General features: G+C 40.5%; 2 protein-coding genes across 6 annotated transcripts in view; both read left to right on the forward strand.

Moving 5' to 3' along the window:
- fam110c (family with sequence similarity 110 member C) overlaps window positions 1-6,562 on the forward strand; it is an 8,732-nt gene extending 2,170 nt beyond the window's left edge. Inside the window, exons 2-3 of one of the 2 annotated variants that reach the window (XR_006983720.2) lie at window positions 851-1,048; window positions 1,666-1,788. Coding sequence is in view for 1 of the 2 variants with exons in the window: in XM_017486823.3 (XP_017342312.2) it covers window positions 1,666-1,871 (206 nt within the window). In the remaining variant the exon portion in view is untranslated. Of the gene's footprint in view, window positions 1-850; window positions 1,049-1,665 lie in introns of both variants that reach the window. The other variant, XM_017486823.3, reaches the window with a different exon arrangement.
- Window positions 6,563-9,107: 2,545 nt separating this feature from the next.
- On the forward strand, window positions 9,108-24,512 carry fbxo25 (F-box protein 25). Of its 4 annotated transcripts, none has more exons than XM_017486820.3 (11): window positions 9,108-9,210; window positions 9,500-9,615; window positions 13,317-13,420; window positions 15,049-15,098; window positions 15,199-15,291; window positions 15,379-15,472; window positions 16,289-16,473; window positions 19,006-19,188; window positions 20,492-20,635; window positions 22,299-22,325; window positions 23,620-24,512. In XM_017486820.3, exons 2-11 carry the CDS (start codon window positions 9,500-9,502, stop codon window positions 23,707-23,709), a joined length of 1,086 nt encoding a protein of 361 aa, XP_017342309.1. In that variant the 5' UTR covers window positions 9,108-9,210; the 3' UTR covers window positions 23,710-24,512. The 4 variants fall into 4 exon arrangements, with proteins under 4 accessions (XP_017342309.1, XP_017342311.1, XP_017342308.1 ...); XM_017486819.2 differs by having other exon boundaries at window positions 9,145-9,313; XM_017486821.3 differs by lacking the exon at window positions 22,299-22,325 and having other exon boundaries at window positions 9,145-9,313.
- Window positions 24,513-25,508: the final 996 nt, after the last annotated feature.

Raw genomic sequence — 25,508 nt, forward strand, 5'->3', positions numbered from 1 at the left:
TCAATCAATCACTCAATCAATCACTCAATCACTCACTCAATCAATCACTCAATCAATCACTCACTCACTCAATCACTCAATCACTCACTCAATCACTCAATCAATCACTCACTCAATCACTCAATCAATCAATCACTCAATCACTCACTCAATCACTCAATCACTCACTCAATCAATCACTCAATCAATCACTCAATCACTCACTCAATCAATCACTCAATCAATCACTCACTCACTCAATCAATCAATCACACACGCAATCAATCACTCACTCACTCAATCAATCAATCACTCAATCACTCACTCACTCACTCAAAGGTTTCACGGATAACTATGTTTGGTGTTTTTTTCTGTTAATGTTAAATATGGTTCGTGATGGCACTTTCTCCAGACTCCTACGGACAGAATGTTGCTTTGAAAATGCTAATCAATAGCATTATATCTGGGTCTACTCACGTGCCTCTTAAAGGCTCCTTCCACCTTCATCCCTGCATCCAGAACCTGATCAGGAACCAGGCAACTCTACACTCTTAGAAAAAGGTCCAATCTAGAACCCTTAACTTTGTTCAGTAACTTTGTTCAGAGGGCAGAATACAGTTATTTCCTATTTTAAAAAAGAGGGACAGAGAGAAACAAGGACAGAAACAGGGACAGATCTTAGAACACATAAAGTGATCTCCTTACCGATGTCCAATCTGGTGACATCTAAAAGCCAGCAACAGGAGGAAGGCGTAGGATCCGGCGAAATGTGAAATGACTCTTTTTTTTAAATGCTTGAGCAAGGTAGAATTTAAAATACCGACTTTAATGAATAAACGTTACCAGCCTACAGTTCCGATCGTTCATGCAGTGAGTCCAAAGCGACAAGACCTGCGAATGGACAGAAAAACACATCCTCATTACCTCAAGCTCACTTTGAAGAATGGCCATTTGACGTTTGAGCCAGCAGAGTTCAGCCACAAACACGTCCTGTTCACCACTTAGTGTTGTGTCTCCAGGAGCAGCACCGCGTTCATCACGCCGAGGACCCGTTTCTGCGCTGATCCACGTAAGCACCATGCAGTGACTTGATCTCCTCACAGATCTATCAGTAGAGGATCTTCAGTGTATAATCTCACACGGAGTACACACATTATCGCACAGTCTGTCACGGAACTCGCCGTACACCGTGACGAGTAATAATCCTCAACTTTAAAACAGACTCTGTGTAGAACCCTACAACAGCGTGGTTCTTAAGCAAAATAGAACCCTTCTAGGAAGCTAAAAACCCTCAACTATACAAAGAACCCGTTGAAGAACGTGTTTTCTAAGAGTCTTGGTGTAGGTAGATCTTCTATTTCTTCTCCAAACACCTCACCCCATCCCTCCAGTGTGTGTACATACTGTATATAAGCTACACTATTAGAAACGTTTAAGCGTTCGAACCCTTTAAAGGTCCTACGTCGAAACGTAGAGTGTTTCCCTATTAGAGGGGGTTCCACGTAGCTTTTTTTTTTACGACTCTTAATTATCCAATAAACGCTCGGAGAACCCGTGGAGAACCCTGAGAGTGACAGTGAGGCGTGAATGGGATTTTTCTCCCCTCTGAAGCATTCTTTGTATGAGTAAATCTGTAGTATATCTACAACAGGGTGCATGGTAACCATATTTTGTGGTGTGTCGCAGCAAAGGTCCGGAGCGTAAGCGTGGCTACGTCAGACGGCGAGATTTCACACACCAGCGGTGACATCGACGGGCGTCAAGAGGAAGACGTGAAAGAGACTCGCCAACAAGGTTCGTCCGTCATAGAGCGCAACGCCCGAGTGATCAAATGGCTGTACAGCTGCAGAAACGCAAGTGAGTCCGGGAAAACGCTGCGAGATCTGGATTAGTCCCGAAATCCCGAACGACTATGAACACTAACCCCGGGCGTTAATTCAACGCCGCCGTCTTCGCCGAGCGCTCGTGAAGAAATCGACATGTGTCGTAGGATGTCTTCGGCTCCACCTTGAAAATCCTTCCATCCATCCATCCATCCATCCATCTTCTATACCGCTTCATCCTTTTCAGGGTCACGGGGAAACCTGCAATGCCAGATAACCTACTGACTGTTACACAAAGAGCTGAAACTGGAGACTCCTTCCATACGTGCTTAAATAAACAACTCTTTACAGAATTCACTATATTAACAAGTCTAACACTTTTCTTTCTTAAATTCCAACGCGTTCTTAAACGGCGTTTCAAAGATTCCGCGGACGGTCTGCTCCCAGACAAGTCTCCGTGTAAGTTGTTACCATAGAAACGATAACGTATTAGAACAAAACGCATTAACATAAACCGGCGATTTGCAATTAGAGCCAGCACGACCGTCAGAGCTACTGTTACAGAACATTAATCAACACCGTCTGACCGACCAGCTCCGAGAATTCAACAGCGCTGCGGTATGAAATATTTTCCGAGAGTGGTCATCAACCCTGTTCCTGGAGACCTCCCTTTCTGCAGGTTTCAACACCTGTTTCAGCTGATCAAGAACTTCGTTAGGCAATGATTAGACGGTCAGGTGGACACGATTATGGGTGGAGCTAAAGTCTTCAGGAAGGTAGATCTCCAGGAACAGGGTTGCTGACCACTGCTTTACGACATCTTCTACATCAGTGTGCAGCTGGACCTTCTCAGAGACTTCTCGGTAATTCACTGAAACTGGGAGAAAAGCCTCAGTGTGTTTCTCAGCAACGCTTCTTCTGACATGCCATCGAGATCGAAACATCTTCAGTATGGACTCATGGTTTTATGAGACTTCTGCTTCTGCTAGTATCTTCTCCTAGTGTACTACAGTCGCTTTTGTTTTGTACGTCCACTTAAATTGCGTCGTAGCTGCACCCCACCCTGCAAGACCTCTTCTCGTACTTTCTATTCATTTACATATTAATAATATATGAATCAATATATCATTTAATATATTAAGATTTTTTATTATTATTACAGCCATTAAAAGGAAACCAGCTCTTAAATGTTTTAAAGTGACACCATTTATCAAACACAAGCGAGCTGCTACACGGTAGATGTTTTGTTTTGTTTTGTTTTTCGCACCATTCCGTGTAAACTCTAGAGAGTGTCGTGTGTGAGGATCCCAGGAGACGGGCAGTTTCTGAAATACTCAAACTGGCAACAACAACCAGGCCAGGATCAAAGCCACCGAGATCACATTTTTGGTTACAGTTACAAATCACTCCGTAAAAAAAACGAAGCGATTCATTATTTAGGTATTCATCAGCAACGTCATCCAAATATCGCGATATATAAAAAAATTATGTAATGCGATTGTTTTTGGATGACTCCAAGGTCAGATATGTAAATAAAGTCAAGCGAAAAGCAATACGATCTAAAAAATACTTTTATTTAGAGCTTAATGTAAGCTTAGAAATATGTTCAATGTTTGGATTTGTTTTTAATGAAATAAATAAATAAATAAAAGATTTTAATTTCTTTAAATTTAAGATTTTTTTATACGGTCCCTGATGCGGGTAACATCACATCACAGAAGCTAGGGTGACCATATTAGATATTCTGGCTTTCCAAAAAGAGGACACCTTTCGTTCTTTTGTAACAGTGTTACTATGAATGCAGACTTTAATACACTGAAAAAGACACGCTATTAGCATCGCATAAATATATATCAATCAAATTATTTCCACTCTGCCCACGTTTTACATTTTTTTCCCTACATTCTTCTGAATGTCCATGGAATAAAATTAAAATATCAGATGCCACGAGTGAACCTTCTGCCATCATTTATACATTTAAATGACCGTGTAATACGAAGCGATGTGATAACATGAAAATTTTTTTAAATGACCTTATATGGCCGTGGGCGTTGTTTCGACTCAATACAGCTGGCATCTGCTGCTATTGTCAAGCTGACAGTAGGTTAATGGTTCAGAGGCAGGAATTTGACCAATAGTTGCTGCGAGCCTTTTATAATCCACCAATCGGTGTTTGAGAAGGCGGGAATTACAGAGAGGGGTTAAAGCAATGCAAACATGGGCACACATGATGCAGTATTAGACCATAAGCACATCAGAATGAAACTAACGCCGCGGACGTTTTCTCAAATTTAGACAGTGTTTTAAGGTCCGAAAAAGAGGACGTGTCCGGGAAAAAGAGGACGTACGGTCACCCTAACAAAATAATTTCAGAGAACAACGTGTGTTCATTTCTAACAAAAAGAACTCAAAATGCGACTGCACCAGGAGGTTGCTCACGTGAGTCACGACTGGCGAGAGAGAACCAGAACTATAATCAAGCAGCTGTCTATATTGTGTTATGTCAAAATATTCATTTTGTTGATTTTAAATGAAAAAAATGTAATCCTGATAGTATCCCCCCCCCCCCCCCCCCACACACACAAAATGTACCTGTAATACCTTTGTTTTTACGTAACGCCGTTACATGTACTCCGTTACTCCCCAAGCCTGGCGATGTTTGAGGCGAACATTATCTGAAGTCCTTGACGTGTATCTGCACGACTTACACATAATACATTGCCGTAGCGCGCTGCTGCCACATCGCATAATCGCCTGAATGAGCAACAGTACAGGTATTCGTATTAACGTGGCAGGGAGTGTATATGTGTAACTGTAAGCGTGATGTTGTTTCGTGTACGTCTCATGCTTCTGCTATGCTTTATGGTTTTTGGTGGACTACATTATCTTCTGCTTTGTCCTTTTCCCAAAAAAGAAAAAAGAAAAAAAAGAAGAAGACATTTTTATGCTCTACAATGCTCTACAAGACTTCTTCTCGTACCCTTCATTTTTGGCGCTTGGCGCTGAGCAAACATTTGCCTGTGTTTTCTTTCTGCCCATTAAGGAAATAACCTTTAAAAATCCACAGCTTTTGGCTGTGCGTTACCCACCCGTCTTTAAATGTCTTCATGTCAGTTGAAATTCACTGAGCTCGTAACGACGTACCTACAAGTGTGTCAGCTGGGCTATTTAACAAATGCTTGGAATAAATAACGACCTTTTGGTGAGGGTTGGCTCTGTTCATGTCATAATATATCAATAGATGGAAAAAGTGAAAAATCCTTGTTACTTATAGTGCGTTATTATTTTGAATATAAAGAAATCAGCATTTACTGCCCAAATAAGCTGTTATACAGGGTTTTTTTTTATAATTTTCTGGAATTTTGCATTGAATATACTGTATGTCTAGCTGTGAACGTGATTTTACTTCAAAACTAGACTACTAACAGACTGAAGTTCAACAGACAGTAACTGTGTGTTTCTGGAATATGGAAGAATATGACCCTGCATGAACAGTGTTTACTTTTCATTGTGTAATACCTGTCGAGGAAGAAAGAAAGCCCAACCCATGTCTGCGTGTGTGTGTTCACACCTACACGCTTACATATCACTTATAAAACCGACCATGTTCATCGGCACTCTTTGGTCTACACTATTTAATTACAAAAGTAATGTGCTGCTGAAATGTCCGTGACTGAAATAAACCCCACGGTGAGCATAATGAAGTGTGTGTGAAAGATTTATCTGATGTGTTTACTTCTTACCTACTGAAATTTCACTTTGCCTTTATTGTATAAAAGGTCCTAAAGTATTGTGTATGAAATCCTTACTGTCTGGTTTGTTGGAATAAAATAAACGATATTGAAAAGCAGACTTGTAAAGAGAAGGAGAAGGAGAATTGGGTAAAAAAAAAGAGAGAGAGAGAGAGAGAGAGAGAGAGAGAGAGAGAGAGAGAGAGAGAGAGAGAGAGAGAGAAAAGCCCTAGATCACTAATCTTTGCAAAATCACATGTTCAGACATATCCGTGCAGAGATGCACATGCTCTTACCAGGGTTTAGTCTTTCTGTCTGTTTCATCAGTAATAAATCATACCTGTCCAGACTTCCTAAAGTACATCTGATCAAGTCTTCACAAGTATAAACACACACTATAGACTCAAACAAGGGCCGAAAGCAAAAGAGTTTCATGTTGTTTATTTTTTCAGCTAGACTAATAGATTTCCTGTCTAAAAACCAGTCATAATCTTATTAATAAAACTTCTATAGAACTATATACTTCTATATTCATTATCCATAAACCCTTGAATCTTACACCTCTTGTTTCAACCTGGCTCCTGAATGAGTCGTAGTATAAAGCATTTGGGGGGCATGTGCTCTCTGGATAACGGCGTCTGACAAATACCATAACTGTAAATAATATTGGAAAATAATCAACAACAATGCAGCGTGATGCGGCTCAGTGTGAGGTGGAGTTTCTTTTACCACCCTGAAGTTGCGTAATGTTCTATAACAGTATTCTGGGATGTGTTTTAGTCCTCTTTTACCACAGCAACTTGCCAATGATTACATGAAAAAAAAAAAGAAAAACATTTTAACGAATGTAATTTGTTTTTATCCATTTATAGTTACATTTTATGTTGTGGAACATCACTATGGAATAAGGGTTATTTAAAAAACACATTTTTTTTTTTTACCCATTTAGTATTGTGAAACATCCACAAGGCAAGTCAGTTCCTGTTATATCTTGTGTTATAAGAGCTATAAACAGTTATTTCCTCACCAGACAGTCTCTTGTTGTCTCTCTTAAATATAATAAGACAAAAAATATGCCGCTTGTCCTGTTATCTAGACATCGGAACGCACATGCTCCTCTGTCCTGGAAAACGTCAATTCATGGTTTTAGCGCTGACTGTTACAAAGTGCTGACGCTGGAGACTCCATCCAAAACACTAAATAAATGCCTCCTTACAGAAAACATTAAAAAAAAATCTGTTCATGTGAAGCGTCCTGCATACAAGTACCTGTGTTGCTATAAAACGCTTACATATTAGAACAAATTCATTCGTATAAACCTGCGATTTAGAGCTGGAATTATTGTCAAGGTTACTGTTATACAACCCCAATTCCAATAAAGTTGCCAATTAACCTAATTAGTTACGAAATGTTCCTCCAGCTGTTTTCTTTTTAATAACACGTACTTTTCCAGCCTTTTGTTGCCTCTGTCCCAACAATTTTGAGACGTGTTTTGGCCATCCGATTCAAAATTACCTTATTTTTTTCCCTTAAAATGGTACATTTACTCAGTTTAAATGTTTACTCAGTTTTCTATGTTCTATTTGAATAACATACGGGTTCAGGAGGTATGTTTTTATTTACATTTTACACCGCGTTCCCAACTTTTGTTTTGGGGTTGTCGAAAAATTCATCAAAACCTTCTGACAAATCATGTTGGAGAATTTAACACCATTACCTATAAGGAGTTAAATTGTATGAGACAAAATAACATCACCACGTGTTCATCTTTACAAATATAATTTTACAGTGACTTTATAAAATGTCTGTAGTTGGGCTGTGCAGTTGAAGAAAGTGTGTATAGGTCAAGGACAGGATATGAGACTACGTGTACCGATGCTTAGTTAAAATTCATTTTTTTACAGAATATTTTTTAAATATATTTTTGCTTTTATTACACTATATGGGCAAAAACTCGTGGGGTCAGTCAAGTGGTCTAAAAATGGTAAAGTCAATTGCTTGGACGTTTTTTAATTTTTCTAATATTTTTGGAGCGATGAACTCTATGTACTGGTATTGTAAAACCAAGCGATTTTTAAACATTTTTAAAAATTTATTTTATTTGGCTTAACCACGACGGCCATTTTTGTGTCATGGCAAACACATATTTTGGTTATACAGCTGTTTACGGAAAAATCAATATCTCAGTTCAGCATAGGCCTAGCTCCTGAACTTATCTCTAGACCACATTATAAGGTACATTTATATATATATATAAACATTTTAACTTAGAACTTAAGTCCAATTGTACTATTCAAGATTGCTCACAGCTCCACATTTAGGGTCAATTTATAATGGGAAGCTTTTGAGTCTTAGTCTTAATTTTTCAGGTGGTACCTAGGTAAGTATAGTGTGCATGCAAAACATTTCAGGTTTGAGAGTTCTCTTTTTAAAAAAAAAAACAAACAAACAAAACAAAACAAACAAAAACAAAACCCTTACTCTGGCACTCTGCTTCTTCTAGAACTCAATTAACAGATCTTGTATGGTAGCACGACTTGTACTGTTCTCTGCTTGATGTATCGCTTTGCTTGTATTTTCTCATTTGTAAGTCACTTTAGATACAAGCGTCTGCTAAATTAATACACTGGCATAAAGTTGGTTTGACGTTTGGACGTCCGATAAGGGACCGTCTCTAAAGTTACATACGACGTTGTTATACACGTTTCTAACTTCAATAGCATTTGAAGGGAATGACTTACAGTCACACACTTTACAGCTGGCTTAATGACTGTACGTCACTCCCTTCAAATGCTATTGAGCTTTAAATTATGATATATTTTGTGTATTCAATAATGAAATACATGTCAAATTTTAATGTGATTTAATAGTTTATTTTATTAAATATCATAAATCTAAAGGGTGTGCGTCATAGCTGACACCTAGATGAACACTATCCAGTTGGCTTCATGACTGTACTTCAATCCCTTCAAATGCTATTGAAGTTAGAATCGTGTTTAACAATGTCGTATGTAACTTTAGAGACGGTCCCTTAATTTCCACAGCTCCAACTTTATTCCAGTAATGAATACATGTAAATGTACATGGGTGTTATGGACCGGTGTCCACATACTTTTGGCCATATAGTGAAGCAATATGGTTATAAATGAAACACAAAATATTGCTCTTGGATCATCATACTATGAACACACTGAACACATACTAAACACCATTTACTCCAAAAATTCAACAGTGCAGTCACTGACTAGAACTGCTCACTTTTCTATGTTCTCTAATAATGAAGCTGTCCATCATTTTCTCTCCCTTTCTTCTGGTTCTTTTCATTCCCCTTCTCCCACCGAAAAAACAACAACAACAACAAAACAAACAGAAACAAACAAACAAAACAAAACAAAACAAAAAAAACACTGGAAACATGTGCGGCTCTTAGTCACGTGTCGCCAAGCCGCCTTAACAAAACACAGAGGCGAGAATTGAGAACTGAGAATGACTGACATCTTCAGGAGCCAATCAGAGCAAAGAATTCCGGGTAGCAACAAAAACAAACACAGACGCGTCGACCAATCAGGAAGCGCGCTGAGGCGTTCCACACCCCCCTGTACAGACTGTTTACTTCCGTCAATATTAGAGGGAAGAGAGAAGAAATTTCGTCCAGCAACAAAGGAGAACGAATCGCGGTGCGGAAAGTTCAATCGTTCAGCTGTTGTTAGATGTAATGCATGTTTGTCCTGACTAAGCGTTGTCAGTCGTGTATTTTCCAGCTTTTACCTCTTCATAAAGGTCTGTATTTTAATTGGTTTACATGAAGATAGACGTGCATTAAGCCTAAATCAGCTGTGTTATGTAAACAAACAACAGCATCAACATTTACACAGCTGGACAGATGCTTCTTCTTTCCTTTTTGTCATCTGTCAACACGTCTTTTCGTGTAATTTCTATTTGTGTTGTCTCTGTATAATCTTGAAGATGCCATTCTTGGGCCAAGACTGGAGATCTCCTGGCTGGAGTTGGATCAAAACCGAGGATGGATGGAAACCCTTTGAGTTTTTTGGGGCTCACAGTAAAGAATTTCAGCTGGAAGAGTAAGACTCCTACTTATTTTACCTTTGCTATTTCTTTGGTGCACAGACTGAATTATTATTATTATTATTATTATTATTATTATTATTATTATTATTATTATTATTATTATTTGACATGTATAAAGAAGGAAGAGAGCCTGAAATGGGCTCACTGTATTTACAAGACCTTACTGTCAAGTGGAGGAAAAAGTACTGCACTGTATCTTTTCTCATTACAGTAAATGTACCTCATTTCTTTTCATCATATCTTTTATATAATAATATGAATGTAGCTTCAAATGGTAAAATGATTTAAGATACGTAATCGGATCTTGAAATCTAGACTTTTTTTTTTTTTCATCCGATACTCATCCTAAAGGTGTGAGTATCAACTGCTATCGATACCATCTGATAGTTTGTTACTAAGCTCTAAAATTATTTTATCACCCGAAGCACTTCACTTAAAAATTCGAGTATGAAGTACAAACATAATAAAATCAATCCTTACAACAGCAACAGTACTTCCACACAACTGACATTAAAGCACCGATTATGGTTTTGAAACGTGTCTAATTTTGTTTTAAATGTCTCATACGATAGATTTACATGCATCCAAGGTCAAAAAAACACTTTAACGTGCTCATAATTTAAATTGCAGCATTACCGTTTTTCCGCCCGGTGTCACAAACGACTCGTTCAATGATCCGCTCTAAATGATTCGTTCTAAACTCCTCCTTTCAGAGAGCATACACTGCTCTGATTGGTCAGATGTACCGCTGTCGGTGTGTTTCCAAAAGGAAACGCCCACTACCGTAACGAGTTTCAGCTCCGTCTGTCAGCGAGCGGCCGATGAAGACCAGAGGCGGGGTTTTTTTGTTCCAAACCTACGTAGGTTAGTACAGGAAGTAAAGTCTGGAATCACTAACGAGTCATTTCAGCTGTTCAGAATCGATTCATTCTTTTAGGAGCCGATAACTCCGTTTCTCGTTTGCTTCGATTTGTGAAACTTTGCAGACGGTTTTACATTCACAAACAGCTCTATAACACACTACGTGAACGGTCATATTTTAGAAAAACCATAATAGGTGCACATTAAAGCAACTTCCATACATGCTGCTTTGCTGTTGTTGTTGTTATCGCATGATTTAGTTTAACCTGCTGTACGCTGTTGCGCTACAAGAAATTCTTTGACATATGTCATGATATATACGTTACAGCCTTGGATCGATTTCGTCTTATGTTCTTCAATATCTGATTGACCTAGTTTTTCAGGTCCTGGTGCATTTCTGTTAAGGATCACCATTGTACCTTTAATTAGTTTTTAGAGTAGATTACATTACATGCACCATTGCAGGTAAAAACAAACATACTAAAGGTATGAAAAATCTACATTTAAGGAGACCATGGCATCGTCTAGGAAAGGTAAAGTTAAGGTACGGTACCCTTTTTTTTTTTGCTCAGGAATTAGGCAGACACTTTTATATAAAGCAACATCTAATTAAAAGAGGATCTGACTGAAGTATGGACTATGGCATCATCTCTTCAGTTAATGTTTTATCAGGCATGGAGAACAAAATGGACTCTGACCCATCGTACAATTGATTCAGCATCCTTATAACACGATATAAAAGCAATAAAACGACGTTTATCTCCTGCTGAGATCCAGCCACTTTCCTACAAACAATAGTTAAAGAGTAGGACGTGTGTATGCATGTATACGAATATGGATTCACATATCATGCAAAGTGCTTTCGTGTACAATCAGCCGGGACAGACTTGACCGTGGCGTAATAACCCATAATTACAGCTCAGAAATGGAGGTAAGGTTGCATGTGGGCTATGTGAAAGAGCGTACACACAGAGGAAGTGGGGAGGTTTTTGACACGTGGACATGCCTATATTCGGCATACTGATGAGTATTCTTGTTTTCCCTTTTTACCACAAACACGCCCACGCTGTGTTTCATTTCACTGCACATGTTAATGTTTAGTTCCAGCAGAACAAATTAGACTTCCTTATTCAATTGGGTTTGATTTGTATAACGCTAGACATTGTCACAGAGCAGAAACCTGACAGTGGAAAGGAGAAACTCTCGATTTAAGAGATGACGAGGAAGAAATCTCGGAGGAAACCGACTCAAAATGGAACCTGGCCTGGTCTGGGTGTCACCGGATACTCTTCTACAGCTGTAGACTACAAAGTCAGACAGCACTAAGTCTGAGCAAACTGCGAATAAGAGTCCTGGGATGAGCACAGGACAGAATTTATGATTGCAGCAGCCTTTCTTGGGTACAAATCGACAGATAAAATTGTCCACTGAAGCACGGGTGGGACTTGACGCTGTTTTTTGGGAAGTGCAAACAGACATCATGTTAGACGCTTTACAATGTCACCGATTGTAACAATTCTAACATGTAACAATGTGCCGGAAAAGCAGCTCTAAAGGTCCAGATCCAGGCTTGGTTCGAGGAAAGATCCTTCTGTAGCTAGTGAACTAGATGTATTCTGTGACTATAATGTCACTATACAGTGCTCTCAGGGCCTGTGTACTTTTTCGTGTCATTAAGAGAATTAAGAAAAAAAAAAAAAAACCCCAAAAGATAGTTTGATTATTGTTTCAAAATCCGGACAAGAAAGGAAAAGTCTGTTTTGTTTTTTTAAAAAATGTAATAAAATTTTTTATTATCCAAAACAGCAGATACAACATTTTGAAAAAGTAAGCAGGTAGAAAATATAAATATTTACGCATAGAATTATTCATTGTCTTCTCAACGGGACTATTATTGTTTCAGAATATGAACTGGTTCGAAAGCCATAGTTAAAGCTAGCTGAAAGCTAGATTTATTTTCTGGCCTTGAGCTAAAGATTTACACCCACTCGGGCTTCTCAATATCGGACACTTTTACTGTTTTAGCTTCTTTTGCGACTTAATTTTTTTAAAAAAATTTGTTTTTAGAATTTTCAAACGTCACGTTTCAAAGGAGAACGGTGGCTTAGTGGTTAGCATGTTTGTCTCGCACCTCCAGTGTTGGTGCTCGGAGTCCTGCCTCTTTTAAAGACGATAGTAAAAAGAGAATTTTTTTCTATTGTCGGTCTTTATTTGGTTTAATTCTGTTTTCTATTTTACTTTTCTTTACTCTCTTCAGCACGTTGGTCAGATTTGCTGTGTTAAATGTGCTATATAAATAAACTTTACTTACTTACTTACTTACTTACTCTTCCCTATGTGCGCAGAGTTCGCATGCTCTCCCCGTGCTTCCAGGGTTTCCTCCGGGTTTCCTCCCCCAGTCTAAAGACATGCGTTGTAGGCCGATCGGCATTTCCATAATTATCTGTGTCCATAATTGTGCCCTGCGATGGGTTGGCACCCTGTCTAGGATGTCCCCCGCCTTGTGCCGAGTTCCCTGAGATAGGCTCCAGGCTCCCCACGACCCTGTGTAGTATGGAAGCGGTATGGAAAGTGGATGGATGGATGGATGGATGTCAAGTTTTATTTTTGTACCTGCGATTACTGACAAAAAAAAAAAAGGAAAATGACTTCTCATGTGTGGGTTTTAAAATAATAGTCAATAGTGACAGGAATTGAACATACATGGACATTTTTTTCCTTTTGACTTCAGTGAGTAACTGAGACTGATCTGCTGCCTGTACTCCAAATCCTGTTCATTTTCATTTTTCACATCCATTACTGTCTTGATTTGTCCCCCCCCCCTTTACTACAGACTCGACAATGAAAACAAAGAGAATTTATATGCAGGAAATGTGTGTGAAGTAGCTGCCAAGAAAAGGAAAAAGGACTACATCAACAACAACACCAAATCACAGTGTAAGTACCATCTGTCAGTGTAAACCAGCGAAACCTCTCTTAGTATAAGAATAGTATAAGAAATCTCCAGTTCTCGCATGAGTTTTTATACCATTTATGGTAAAGCCAGATAGCAGATGAGCGATGGCCGAGTGCCGGGGCACGCTCACCACTTTAATCTGCTCACATGGCAGTTTGGAATGAAAAAATTTGAACCTGCCTACAAGAACACAGCTACTACTTGCCCTCAATATCTCAGGATCTCAGTATCTCAATATCTCAGGCATGGGATGGAACAGCTCGTACAGCTGCGCCACTTAAAAACCTGCGCACTTGATATAATTGGTTGCATTTGGACATTTTTGGCTTAGATTCCATCTGACATTTGGCTGCAAACGAAACACTTTGCCATTGCCACAGCTTCCCCATATTTGGCCTGGAATCATCCGCTATCCCATCGGTGAGATTCCCGAAAGGCATGCAGACATACCGGCAATTTTTTTTCGCTACACCGTGTGATACAATTTAAATAAACAAATAGTTCTCGTGAAAAATTCATACAATTTTTCAGGAAAATACAGAACACGTTTTCCACGCGACATCATGTTGAGCATCGACGATACAAGTCCTCCTGTTTCTATAGAAACGCTCATTCTCTTAGCAGCCTCTATTTGTTTCTCTTTCTTGACATTATTATGACAAAAAAACAAAACACACAGCTTGAGATAACCGGAAAGTCCTAAAGACTTTCCGTAAGAAAGAGGAAAAAAAAAACGCTCACACTGGAGACTCCTTCCATAAAAGTTGTAAACGTCTTCTTATAGAAAACGTCCATCACATCCGCCATACTAGGCCCTGGGTGTTAGTTGTTACTACGGAAACGATAACGTGCGTATTAATATAAACCCGGGATTCACGTGTCAGCCAGAATTATAGTCCGAGCCGCTGTCATGGAACATGAGTCGACACCTTCTGACCAATCAGATTCGAGAATACAACCTCACTGTGATTCTGAGCAGGATGATCAGTGTGAATATCGAATGTAGTTCCCGAAGGGCTGCACTGAATCTTTCAACAACAATTTATACTGATAATCATGTTGAAAAGTTTACACCCCCCCTGGTTCTTAAGGCATCGTGTTGCCTTCTTGAGCATCAGTGAATGTTTGGACCGTTTGTAATAGTCGTGTATGAGTCCCTCGGTCGTCCTCGGTGTGGAAATACGGATCTGAACATCGTATAGTCGTTGTTGGAAAGGGGTCAGATATGCGGAAGATGCTGGAAAAGTGAAGAATGTACAGGACTTGGAGGATTTATCACAAAACATAAAAACAATCATGTCGTTGTGTAAACTTATGACCTTAACTGTATATTGTATGTGTGTGCAGTATTTGTCTCTTTTATGACTTCTGATCTGGGTTTACGATATCAAAGTCAAAATCAAGTCCCTGGTCATAGCACAACTTCTACTCGGTAAAATAACAAAAACAATCCTGCAGCCATTTCTGTTCAGCGTTTACCGTTTGCACTACGCATGTATCTAAAACCTTTACACGGCTCGGCCAAATCACCACCGCGCCCCAGCATTCACTGATGCACTTCATACCCCAATCAGCAGCGTAATCACCGTATGAATCTGTTTGTGTTTAGTTCTGTACAAGGAGCGCTGGATCTACGTTCAGAAAGAGAGCACGCGAGAGGTGAGCCGTCCGTTCCAAACCGCACTCTTCCTTCCTAAAGGTCGGTAAACGACCATAAACGTGACGGCTGTGTTTTATTTGTGTGTGTGTGGTGTTCTAGAGACATGGCTACTGTACGCTGGGGGAAGCTTTCAACAGGCTGGACTTTTCCAGCGCCATCCAGGACGTGCGTCGATTCGACTACGTGGTGAAAGTACGACGTTCTGCTTCGTTTATAACTAGAACGCCCCTTTCCACGAGGCGTCGTCTCTCACGCACTGTCTCGTTTCTGTCTCTCTAGCTGCTGCATCTAATCGCCAAGTCCCAGCTGACGTCTTTGAGCGGAGCCGCTCAGAAAAACTACTTCAACGTGCTGGAGAAGATCGTGAGGAAGGGTGAGAGACCGGCCAGAAAGCAGGCTTTCCTTTTAATCTGTACATCTCTTTCCAAGGATCAGAAAGCAGTTCTTTTTCATTCGGATAGATACGGATATCTGACATTCCCGCTCAGGCGTCCCATGCGCCCCTCTTTAGGTTCGAACTTAATGAAAGAAAGGTTTATAGGGTTCTTTACATATGATAGGCTGCTCTGCTTAGAGGAAGCCTAGAGCATCGTGTGTATATTTATCTCTAGTGTTTTCAGGGCATCCTTCTGCTTTGCCGTGTGATTTTGTTTCCTGTGGATTTTGCAGGAAAAATAAATACTTCCCACACATAAAAATCCCCCATTCTTCGAAAAACCCAGGCCTAGCGGCGGCTATCTTTCAGTGTGATGAATTCTGTTCAGGAATTAAGACCTGTTGGGAAAATGTATAGGTATACTTAATTAAAATCACATTGTAATTGAAAAAAACAAAAAACAAAAAAAAAAACTTTATCGCCCAGTTAAGCATTTCTTAAAATAATGTTTTCTCATTGGAAGAACTTTTGTGTCGCGTTGTATAATAGGGGAGAACCGGATGGTGCGCGGAAACCGGCCAAGATTAAATTAGGGAGAAAATACAAAAGAAAAAAAAATCTCCAAATATTTCTAAAGCAAATAACGAAACCCTCACCCTCTAACTCCATATTTAATCTCATCTTCTTTAAAGCAGAGTTTTGTATACTGTTCCAACCACAATGTAGATATTGTAATGCTTGTTGTTTATTTTTTCTAATTTAAAGTGGTTTGTTGTTGTTGTTGTTATTGTTGTTTTTTTTTAATGGACTTAGCTCTGGACGATCAGCAGAACCCACGGCTGATTAAAGCCTTACTGCAGGACCTCAGCTCAGTCCTTGGGACTCTCATCCGTGAAGTGGGCAAGTCTGTACTTGTGGGCAACATCAACATCTGGCACTGCCGCCTGGAAACCATTCATAACTGGCAACAACAGCTCAACAATTTACAGATCCCTAAGGTTTTAAGTGTGTGTGTGTGTGTGTGTGTTGATGTGGTGAAGTTATCTGAACAGTCTGAGCAGGATTTCATTTCGAATGATTGTTGCCCATCCTGACTTTGTTAAGGAAGTTAACTTAATCGCTAGAGGTCGCCCGATTGATCGGTTTTGCCGGAATCAATCAGCTCCGAAAACCGATTGGCGGAAATTATTGACAAAAATCCACGCTGATAGGTTGCGTCCGATGCGGGAGCGGCTGAGAAGAGTCTTCTGTCACTATACAGTACGAGAGCGACCTCTAGAGGCCAAATTAAAACTGTCACTGACAAGAAACCCATAATCACTTATAAATTTGATTTGTTATTTGAAGTGTTTTTTTTTGGTTCAGTTAGGATGTATATCTTTTATTAGGGGTTCAAGCCCCAAAGGGCTGAAAACCTACTGTAATTGTAAGGAATTTATTATTATTATTTTTCTGCCCAAATACCGATTGTGTAGAATCAAACCACGAGTCGTAAAGAGCTGAAACTTTGAGGGAAGGTAGTCCCCCAGTGTACTACAGCGTTGCAAAGTTCCGGCCCGATCGGCCAGATGATGGCGCTGTAGTGAGCACTTTTATAAAAAATGGCCATAACTTTTGAACCATTTCGAACAGATTCGAACAAAAGGTATATATTTTCCACCATCTTGGATTTTTCATAAAACCTACTTTTGCGAATATGAGTAAAAAAAAACAACAACATGAAAATGGCTGTATAACTGGTGTGTAAATGACCGCATATTATCCAGAATTTCAGACATACATATATTGTTTGTATCATACATTAGATCTCCTCATTCTGAACAACTTTGCCTCTAAGACCACTGCTGTCAATCAAATCGTTGATTAAATATTTGAGATTATTTCAAAAACCCAGTTTTGCGAACTAGTCCTAGGTTGAAATACTTCTATTGCAGGATTCTTTGGACGCCTTAGATCAATAATTATATAAAAATAAACGTTTTGATTTACCCTCACGAGGGCACATCAGAAAGTGGGCGTGGCCACTTTTACTTAAATGGTTATAACTCTTGAACAGAAAGAGAGATTTTCACCAAACTTTGGATAGTAATGTATGAGCTCAAACTGAGGACACAAGTAAAAAAAAAAAAAAAAAAAAAAAACTAAGTGTGACCAGTTGGTGGCGCTACAACAGAACAAAACATGAAATTGGCACTAAATGTGGAACCATAGGTCCAATAGACTTGATAAATACATTTTGCAAGAATTGTCCTTGTCCACGGTCAACTCAGCGTATATACAAGTACAATTGTGAATCTTGAAAAACATGGCCGCCATAAATCGATCAATGTCCAGCGGCTATTAGACAAGCTTAACGAAGGCCGATATTTCTTAAAATGATCTTGTCTTTTCTTTGACTCAGGTGCTTATACACAATATTAAGTCATATTTTTTAACGTCTTTAAGGGCCCTAAACGGCTTGAACCCCGATAATTGCTGCTTGCAGCTATATTTTACTTTAATACTTATCAATAGTTAATATATATTAAATGTTTATGTATTTATTTCATTTAAAAAGTAAAATAAATTTCCTTGGTACTGTTTTGATTTCTGTAATAAAGTTCTGCAATATTTTACTTTTAACAATTTTATGGATCAATTTTAAAAACTATCGGTTGAGTAATCGTTTACCGGCAGGTACTGAGCAACTTCGTTATCGGGATCTGTAAAGTCTATCGGTCGACCTCTATTAATCATTTTTCACTTCTTTGGCTCGGTGTACTACTTATCATCAATCACTGGATTTAATTACACAGTATTGTGCATATAATAAATGTTGTCGTGTTAGCATTTACTTTGGCTCTTAACTTGGCTAGCTGCTTAAAGTTTGGGATTTTTGGAAGGAGTCTCCAGTGTCAGCGCTTGCAATTTTTGCAATTCTTGACAAATTGCTGTGGGGTAAGATAGATAAAACACCTTAGGACATGTTGTTATTGGAAAACAATCAACTTGGGGTTGGTAATGGTAATCCCATTTCTCGTTGCCTCGCTGTGTTTTATTTCTTACATCGTGGGTTCCGGTCATGTCGAATTTCCTGTCTGGTTAAACGTTTTCCCAACTCGTAATTACCAGTTTTGCGATAGCGTGAGATCACGTTATAAACGCACGCAACCAAAACAATTACAGCAGCTTCTAAAGTGGAAATATTTAGGCATGTAATGACAGGATTGAACTCTATATTTGTCTAACACTCCCTGTCGTTATCTAGTATCAACAACATCATGAGTAGTTTAGCATTGAGAGTTTTGTGAGTGAGCGTTTCCATAGAAACGAGGGAAACGTTCAGGTACTTGTAGAACATCGGAGTCATCATCTTGTAATCATCGTGATTACAGCATGACAGACACATTACAGATTTGCTAATCTCAGTGCAGTCGTGTATTTTCGTCGCTGGATTGTTTAGCTTAATGCTGTTGAACTCCGTATTTGTTTATCTTCTTATATTAGCGGATACGTTGCGTTAATACTAACAACACTCCTTCCGCTTCCAGCGGATCTCCAACGGCATGACACTGAGCGACCTTCCACTACACATGCAGAACAACATCCTGTACAAGTTCAGCGATGCCTGTGACATCATCAACCTGGGACAGGCCACGCCCACCCTGCACATGCTCAGCGAGGACCGGCAGCTGTGGAAAAAGCTGTGCCAGTTCCACTTTGCCGAGAAACAGGTGAAAGAGAGGGCATGAGGAGATTTTTTTTTTCTTCATTTCCCTTTTCATGATCAAGAGCTCAGAGACAAATAAAGGGTGACGGGAACAAAAAGATATAAGGGGGGGAAAAAAGTTATTAAGTCATGTGTTGGTGTAGTAGCAGAGGCGAAAAGCAAGAATTCGAAGGTTTAGTGTGGAAGTTTAGTAGAGAACCGGTCACATGACCCAGTGTGGAGGCGTGAATTGTTTTATAGGCGCTGTAGTAAAGTTGTTATGACGGCACCGTAAATAGACGTTAAGTGGTCACTTAGCGTTTGTTCCTGTTGACATTCTTTTCTCGTTTAGTTAAAAAGAAATATCTTGATACGTATCGTATCACGTGACAGGATATTTTTGCCATACTTCCCAACTCTTAAAATAACTGTAGAGCCACTACAAATACATATGATTTTTTTTTTTTCCTCTCTGGAAAGGAATAAAATACTCGGGATGTGGGATGTTCCAGGAAATTAACGAGTGGTGTGATGTGGCCCGACTCAAAACGTTCCGGTTACCACCATGGGGATGGTTATTTTACAGCATGTTCTGAACCGTTTTGAAATTTTGCGCCAGGTTTAATAAAATAAAATAAATAAATAAATAAATAAATAAATACGTCATACTTTTGTCTGTTTATAGCTACATTTAACGTTGTGGAACGTTTGCGAAACAAGTTAGTTCCTGTTATCACTTTCATCTATAAACACTCGTTCCCTCACTGATCTCTCCTTTATCCTCTCTTGGTTTTAATGAGACATAAAGTGCAGCTTGTCTTATTGCAGAAAGCCCCAAACCCCAACGTCCTTTCTGTCAAAAACATAAACGTACAGCTTTACCTCTGACTGACTGCGCCAACACTGCAGACTCCTTCTGTAAACGTCAAATAAACGTTTTTTTTAACGCGTTTAGGTGGCGCATCTACCGTACAATCCCCTGTGAATTAGTTGTTACTATAGAAACAGTAACATAATAGAACGAGCGCGTTGATTTAAACCTGTGATTTGCCTCGTAGCCGGAACTACCATGAGAGCTGATCTTAGAGAAAACTAATCACCACCCTTTTGACTTGAGCAGTGCTGCGGCGTGACGGTTTACTCCGTGTGTCCTTTATGGAACTTCTCATCGGTGCTGTGTGGGTGATGTTGTTCTGACTGAATCCACAGAATGGCAGTGTAGGTGAAAAGTCAGCGGCGTGATGAGTTTCAGGAGCGATGCTGTGTTTGTCGGTGGCACTGTGTCTGCTAAATGCCATAAACGTGCGTGTGTGTTTGTGTGTGCGCAGTTCTGCAGGCACTTGATTATGTCAGAGAAAGGCCACGTGGACTGGAAGCTGATGTTCTTCACGCTGCAGAAGTACTACCCAAAGAAGGAGCAGTACGGCGACACGCTCCACTTCTGCAGACACTGTAGCATCCTCTTCTGGAAGGTAAACTCTCAGACGCTGGGAACGACTCGCAAGGTGTCGTCAGATCTTTACACAGGACGCACTGCTTTAAGCCATAAAGGTCCTGATGGAGATCGGCAGGCAGTGATGAATGAGGCTTTTTTGCGAGAAGTATATCAAGCTTCTGGGGTAACTTCCAAAGATTTATTCACAAGTTTAATTATATGCACCGATCAGCAATAACGTTGAAACCACTGACAGGTGAAGTGAATAACATTGATTATCTCGTTACAGTGGCACCTGTCAAGGGGGTGGGATATATTAGGCAGAGAGTGAACGGTCAGGTCTCGAAGTTGATGTGTTGGGAGCAGGAAAAATGGGCGAGTGTAAGGATCTGAGCGACTTTGACAAGGGCCAGATTGTGATGGCTGGATGAGTGGGTCAGAGCATCTTCAAAACGCCAGGTCTTGTGGGGTGTTCCCAGTGTGCAGTGGTTAGTACCTAGTCCAGGAAAGAAGGTCTGATGAATCACGTGTTCTTTTACATCATGTGGACGGCTGGGTGCGTGTGTATGTGTCACTTACCTGGGGAAGAGATGGCACCAGGATGCACTATGGGACGAAGGCAAGCTGGCGGAGGAAGTGTGATGCTCTGGGTAATGTTCTGCTGGGAAACCTCGGGTCCTGGCATTCATCTGGAGGTTACTTTGACACATACCACCTACCTAAACATGGTTGCAGACCAAGTACACCCCTTCATGGCCACGGTATTCCCTAATCACAGTGGCCTCTTTCAGCAGGATAATGCGTCCTGCTACACTGCAAAAACTGTTCAGGAACGGTTTGAGGAACATGACAAAGGTGTTGACTCGGCCTCCAAATTCCTCAGATCTCAGTCCGATTGAGCATCTGTGGGATGTGCTGGACAAACAAGTCCGATCCATGGAGGCCCCACCTTGCATCTTGGTGCCAGATACCACAGCACACCTTCAGAGGTCTCGTGGAGTCCATGCCTCGACACGTCAGAGCTGTTTTGGTGGCACAAGGTGGACCGACACAATATATTAGGCAGATGGTTTTAAAGTTATGGCTGATCGGTGTACAGGTTACTTGTGAGCAGGGTCTGACTGATATATTTCGGTTAGCTCATGAACTTGTTTTGAATGCCCTCTCTGAGTACAATTTTTTTTCTGCATTTGTGGAAGAGGGCAGTTTAAAATTTTTTTGAATGATAATATGTTGAACTCTACAAAGATGGTTTCCATTTTGGAGAAACGGTTCCAAGCAGAACTAAAGAACCCTTGGGGAACCTTCCCAGCACTCCATAGCCTCCAAAGTACTTTACATTTGCTAGTATACTAGTGCTTGTTACAGACTTGTTTTCAACCTCGAAAGAAATAAATTGAGGCTGGTAAGGGAACGACTGTTTACAGCTGCTATATCGTAATTAATAACAATAACTAACTCGTCTTGTGGACATTCCACAGCATTAAATGTTACTATAAATGGTTTAAAGAAAGTATGATGGGTTGTTCGTTAACAAATAAAAAAATGTCGTGATATAAGCATATTAAAACACTTTCGGAGGTGCTACAATGCTAAAATTCTACAATGCTCTCCTCTGTGACCTTTAACCTTTGCCCTTTTTTTTTTGCTCCGCTGCTGGTTTGCTTTACCGTCCCACCCCGGCTTCTTCCCTCCTAAAGGACCGACACGTGGCTTTGCTCTTGAAGGTACAGGCTTAAAGGAGTCATCATTCACTTTGTGTTTGTGTTCGTTTCTTCTGTCCTGCACTGACTCTCCTGTCCACCCATCCTCTCCTCCGTTTCATCTTTCTCCGATCGTGCTCTCGACACCTCGTCCGAACCCGAGGCCTCTCGCACATCCGCGTTTAGCATTCTCATTCACTGTCGTGTTATTGCGGAACCCCTTTGGTGAAACTTTTATTCCAGTCCACCGTGTCTGTTCTTACTCTACAATAACGCATGCTTAATGTAACATTCCCTCTGTGGATAGACTGGAAAGAGTTCGCGCTGTTGTCAGGAGGTCGCAAGTTCAAATGCAACCGCAATCGGTGACCAAATTTAGCCGTGCTCTCTGGGTGGGACGAAAGGCATTGTCTCTCTCCCCTGTCAATCACAGCAACACTAACTGTGAGCTCATGGGTGCGGAAGAGGGTAGATGGCGCCTCCCTCCGAGTGCGTTACGCCGCCGTGACGCAGCATGAACGGCTCGGAGGAAGCAGATCTTAGCTGTCGGATTGATGGAGTAGAAATAGGGAAAAAACACGGGGACACGGCGCTCTTTACGTTTTACTTTTCCATTCTGATGACATTAAAGCTAACTCACTAATTGGGTCCGGTTGTGAATTGTGATCGGTTGCCACGTTTCATTTTAATCACAATTTTTATACAACGGCAACTGACAATTCTAATTGCTTGGAAGGTGTGGAATCGTTTTCCGTAACAGCAGCTCTGACAGTAGTTCCAGCTGTTCCTCATGGAGCTTAAAAAACAGATTTGGAAACATGTCATCGTCGATACGGGAACGTTTTCTGTGAGGAGACGTTTATTTCGCGTTAAGGGAAGGAGTCTCCATTGTCAGTGCTTCGTACCTGGAGCCTATCCCAAGGAACTCGGGGCACCCTGGATAGGGTGCCAACCCATTGCGGGACACAATCACACACCCATTCGCACACTACGAACAATTCGGAAATGCCGGTCGGTCTACAATGCGTGACTTTGGACTGGGCAAGGAAACCGGAGTACCCTGAGGAAACCCCAATAGTACAGGGAGAACATGCAACTGCAAAGCCACTGTGCCTTCCTGTTTATGTCTTATTAAGTTAAAAAGAGAAGCTGGTGACGGAATGAATGTTTATCGCTCCTGTAGCATGACTACATGTTTAATGGACATTAAATGTAAGTCTAAATGGACAAAAAGTCTGATGTGTCTCATCCATAGTCTCCTTCTCCCAAATTCAAATGAAATTCATGTCAAGTCTGTACTTCTCTCTTTCTCTCTCAGGACTCGGGACACCCCTGCACGTCCAACGACCCCGACAGCTGCCTCACCCCCGTCTCACCCCAGCACTTCATAGACCTCTTCAGGTTCTGAAGTTCACACCATCTGCCGCACAGTGAAGGACTGACTCCATAAACACCCGAGTTCTCACTCCTGACTCTGATTTCCTTTTTTTTTTCCCTGACTCCAAACTGTGCTCTTCTCCTCCACCCCGGGAGCGAGCCGACATCCTCTTCCCGTTGCGTGTTTGCCGTCATCGAACGAGTGCCGTTCTTCTTTTCATCATCCCACACTTTTAAGGGCTTACTAATTCTAAAGATGTCACGCTGTTTGTGTTTTCTTGTTTCTCGTCGTGCTTGTTTCGTTTTATAATCTCGCTATGTTCAGTGCTGGTCTGTGGAATAGTTGGGGTGGAGTTAATAAAGAGGCTTTGCTGCATGCTACAGTGAGGGAGGGACAGGAAGAATACGGAAAACCGGCGGGAGAAATAGAACGAGGCTTTTTACGGTAACCGAATGCATGTCGACGTAGCCGTAGGGTCGAGTTTAGGGTCCTTGTTATTTCGTTGCGTTGTGCATTTATCCGACGTGTATCGACACTAAAGTGTACATTTGCACCAGTTGCTTTTTGGCATATCAAACAGTGACTTTTTAATGATAGACTTTTCTCAAATCAGAAAGAAAAGAGAGAAAAAAAAAAAAAGAATTATGTAAGCATTGCTATTTATGAGCGAACATATTTTATATCCTTTCTTTTGCACTTTGTAATATTCCTTCAATATTCCTGGAACGTATATGTAACGGATGAAGTTGGCCAAGAAGTGATGGTACCGATAAAGATTTGCTGAAAAAGATGAAAAACCTACGATGATTAAACCTTTTCTTGAGGAAAATGAATCTCGTTGTTGAGTTGAATTGTGTTAGCAGGAGACAGAAATCTTATAGCACCGCATGCTAGTGTTATTTAATACGCGTGCTGGAAAGCCAGTGAGTGTTTTCACACCTGACTCAAATCTTCAACTAATTGGTAATTACATCCTTCACATTTATTCACAGATGCTTTTAGACCAAAGCGACTTTACAAGTGAGGCAGAATGATTCTTCTGTTGAGGTGTGTACAGCAGTGTGTGGTGATGGGGTGACGGTTAACTACATGACTACACAAAGATGGCGCTGTGCCGGGATCAGCCTGTAACAGCAGCTATGTCGTTTTACCTTTTACATTAAGTCCAGAAGGCTTATAGACACACATTAGCAATTTATTCTGGTGGATGTACTAATTAACTGGCGTTAATGTCTTGGTATTCTTTAATCAAATATGCTTGAACGCTTGGAAACGCCATGGAAGCCTCGTCAACATATGAGATGTTTATTTGGGTTTAAATTCATTAGTAACCGGTTCTTGTTGATCAGGGTTCGTTTTTTAATTAAATCAGATTAAACTTTCACGTCTTTCTTTGTCCAGACAGCTCACGAGTGTCCTCTGCTTACTGGGAAAAAAAATTTGGACCCATGGAAAAGAGCAGAGTCTTGGCTCCCAAGCAACTCGTTGCTATTTTGTTAGCAACGAGTCGTTTGGGAGCTGAAAGAGTTAGATCCCAAGTGACTCAGCTCACCAATAAGAACCGGCTCACTTGGCACGTGAACGGCTCATTGCTATTTTGTTCTAAATCTATTTTGTTCTAAATTGAGACAAGCAAATGATTCGACTCACTGAAAGAGAGTCAACTCTAAGGGTCTCAAGCAACTCATTGCCATTTGTTCTAAATCCAACAATTGCTTATGAGCGGAAAGAGTCAACTCTAATTGGTGAGCAGAGTCGTTAGTGATTCAATGACTCAGCTCACCGAAAAGAATCGACTCATTTGGCTTCCAAGCGGGTCATTGCTATTT

This window comes from Ictalurus punctatus, chromosome 15 (assembly GCF_001660625.3).
Source record: "Ictalurus punctatus breed USDA103 chromosome 15, Coco_2.0, whole genome shotgun sequence".
Classification (NCBI taxonomy): Eukaryota; Metazoa; Chordata; class Actinopteri; order Siluriformes; family Ictaluridae; genus Ictalurus; species Ictalurus punctatus.

Excerpts from the sequence above, each read along its gene's own strand:
- fbxo25 (XM_017486820.3), top strand. The coding sequence starts at position 9,500 with ATGCCATTCTTGGGCCAAGACTGGAGATCTCCTGGCTGGAGTTGGATC. Across the intron at positions 9,616-13,316 it reads AAAGAATTTCAGCTGGAAGA|ACTCGACAATGAAAACAAAG; the intron begins GTAAGACTCCTA and ends CCTTTACTACAG. Across the intron at positions 16,474-19,005 it reads ACAATTTACAGATCCCTAAG|CGGATCTCCAACGGCATGAC; the intron begins GTTTTAAGTGTG and ends TTCCGCTTCCAG.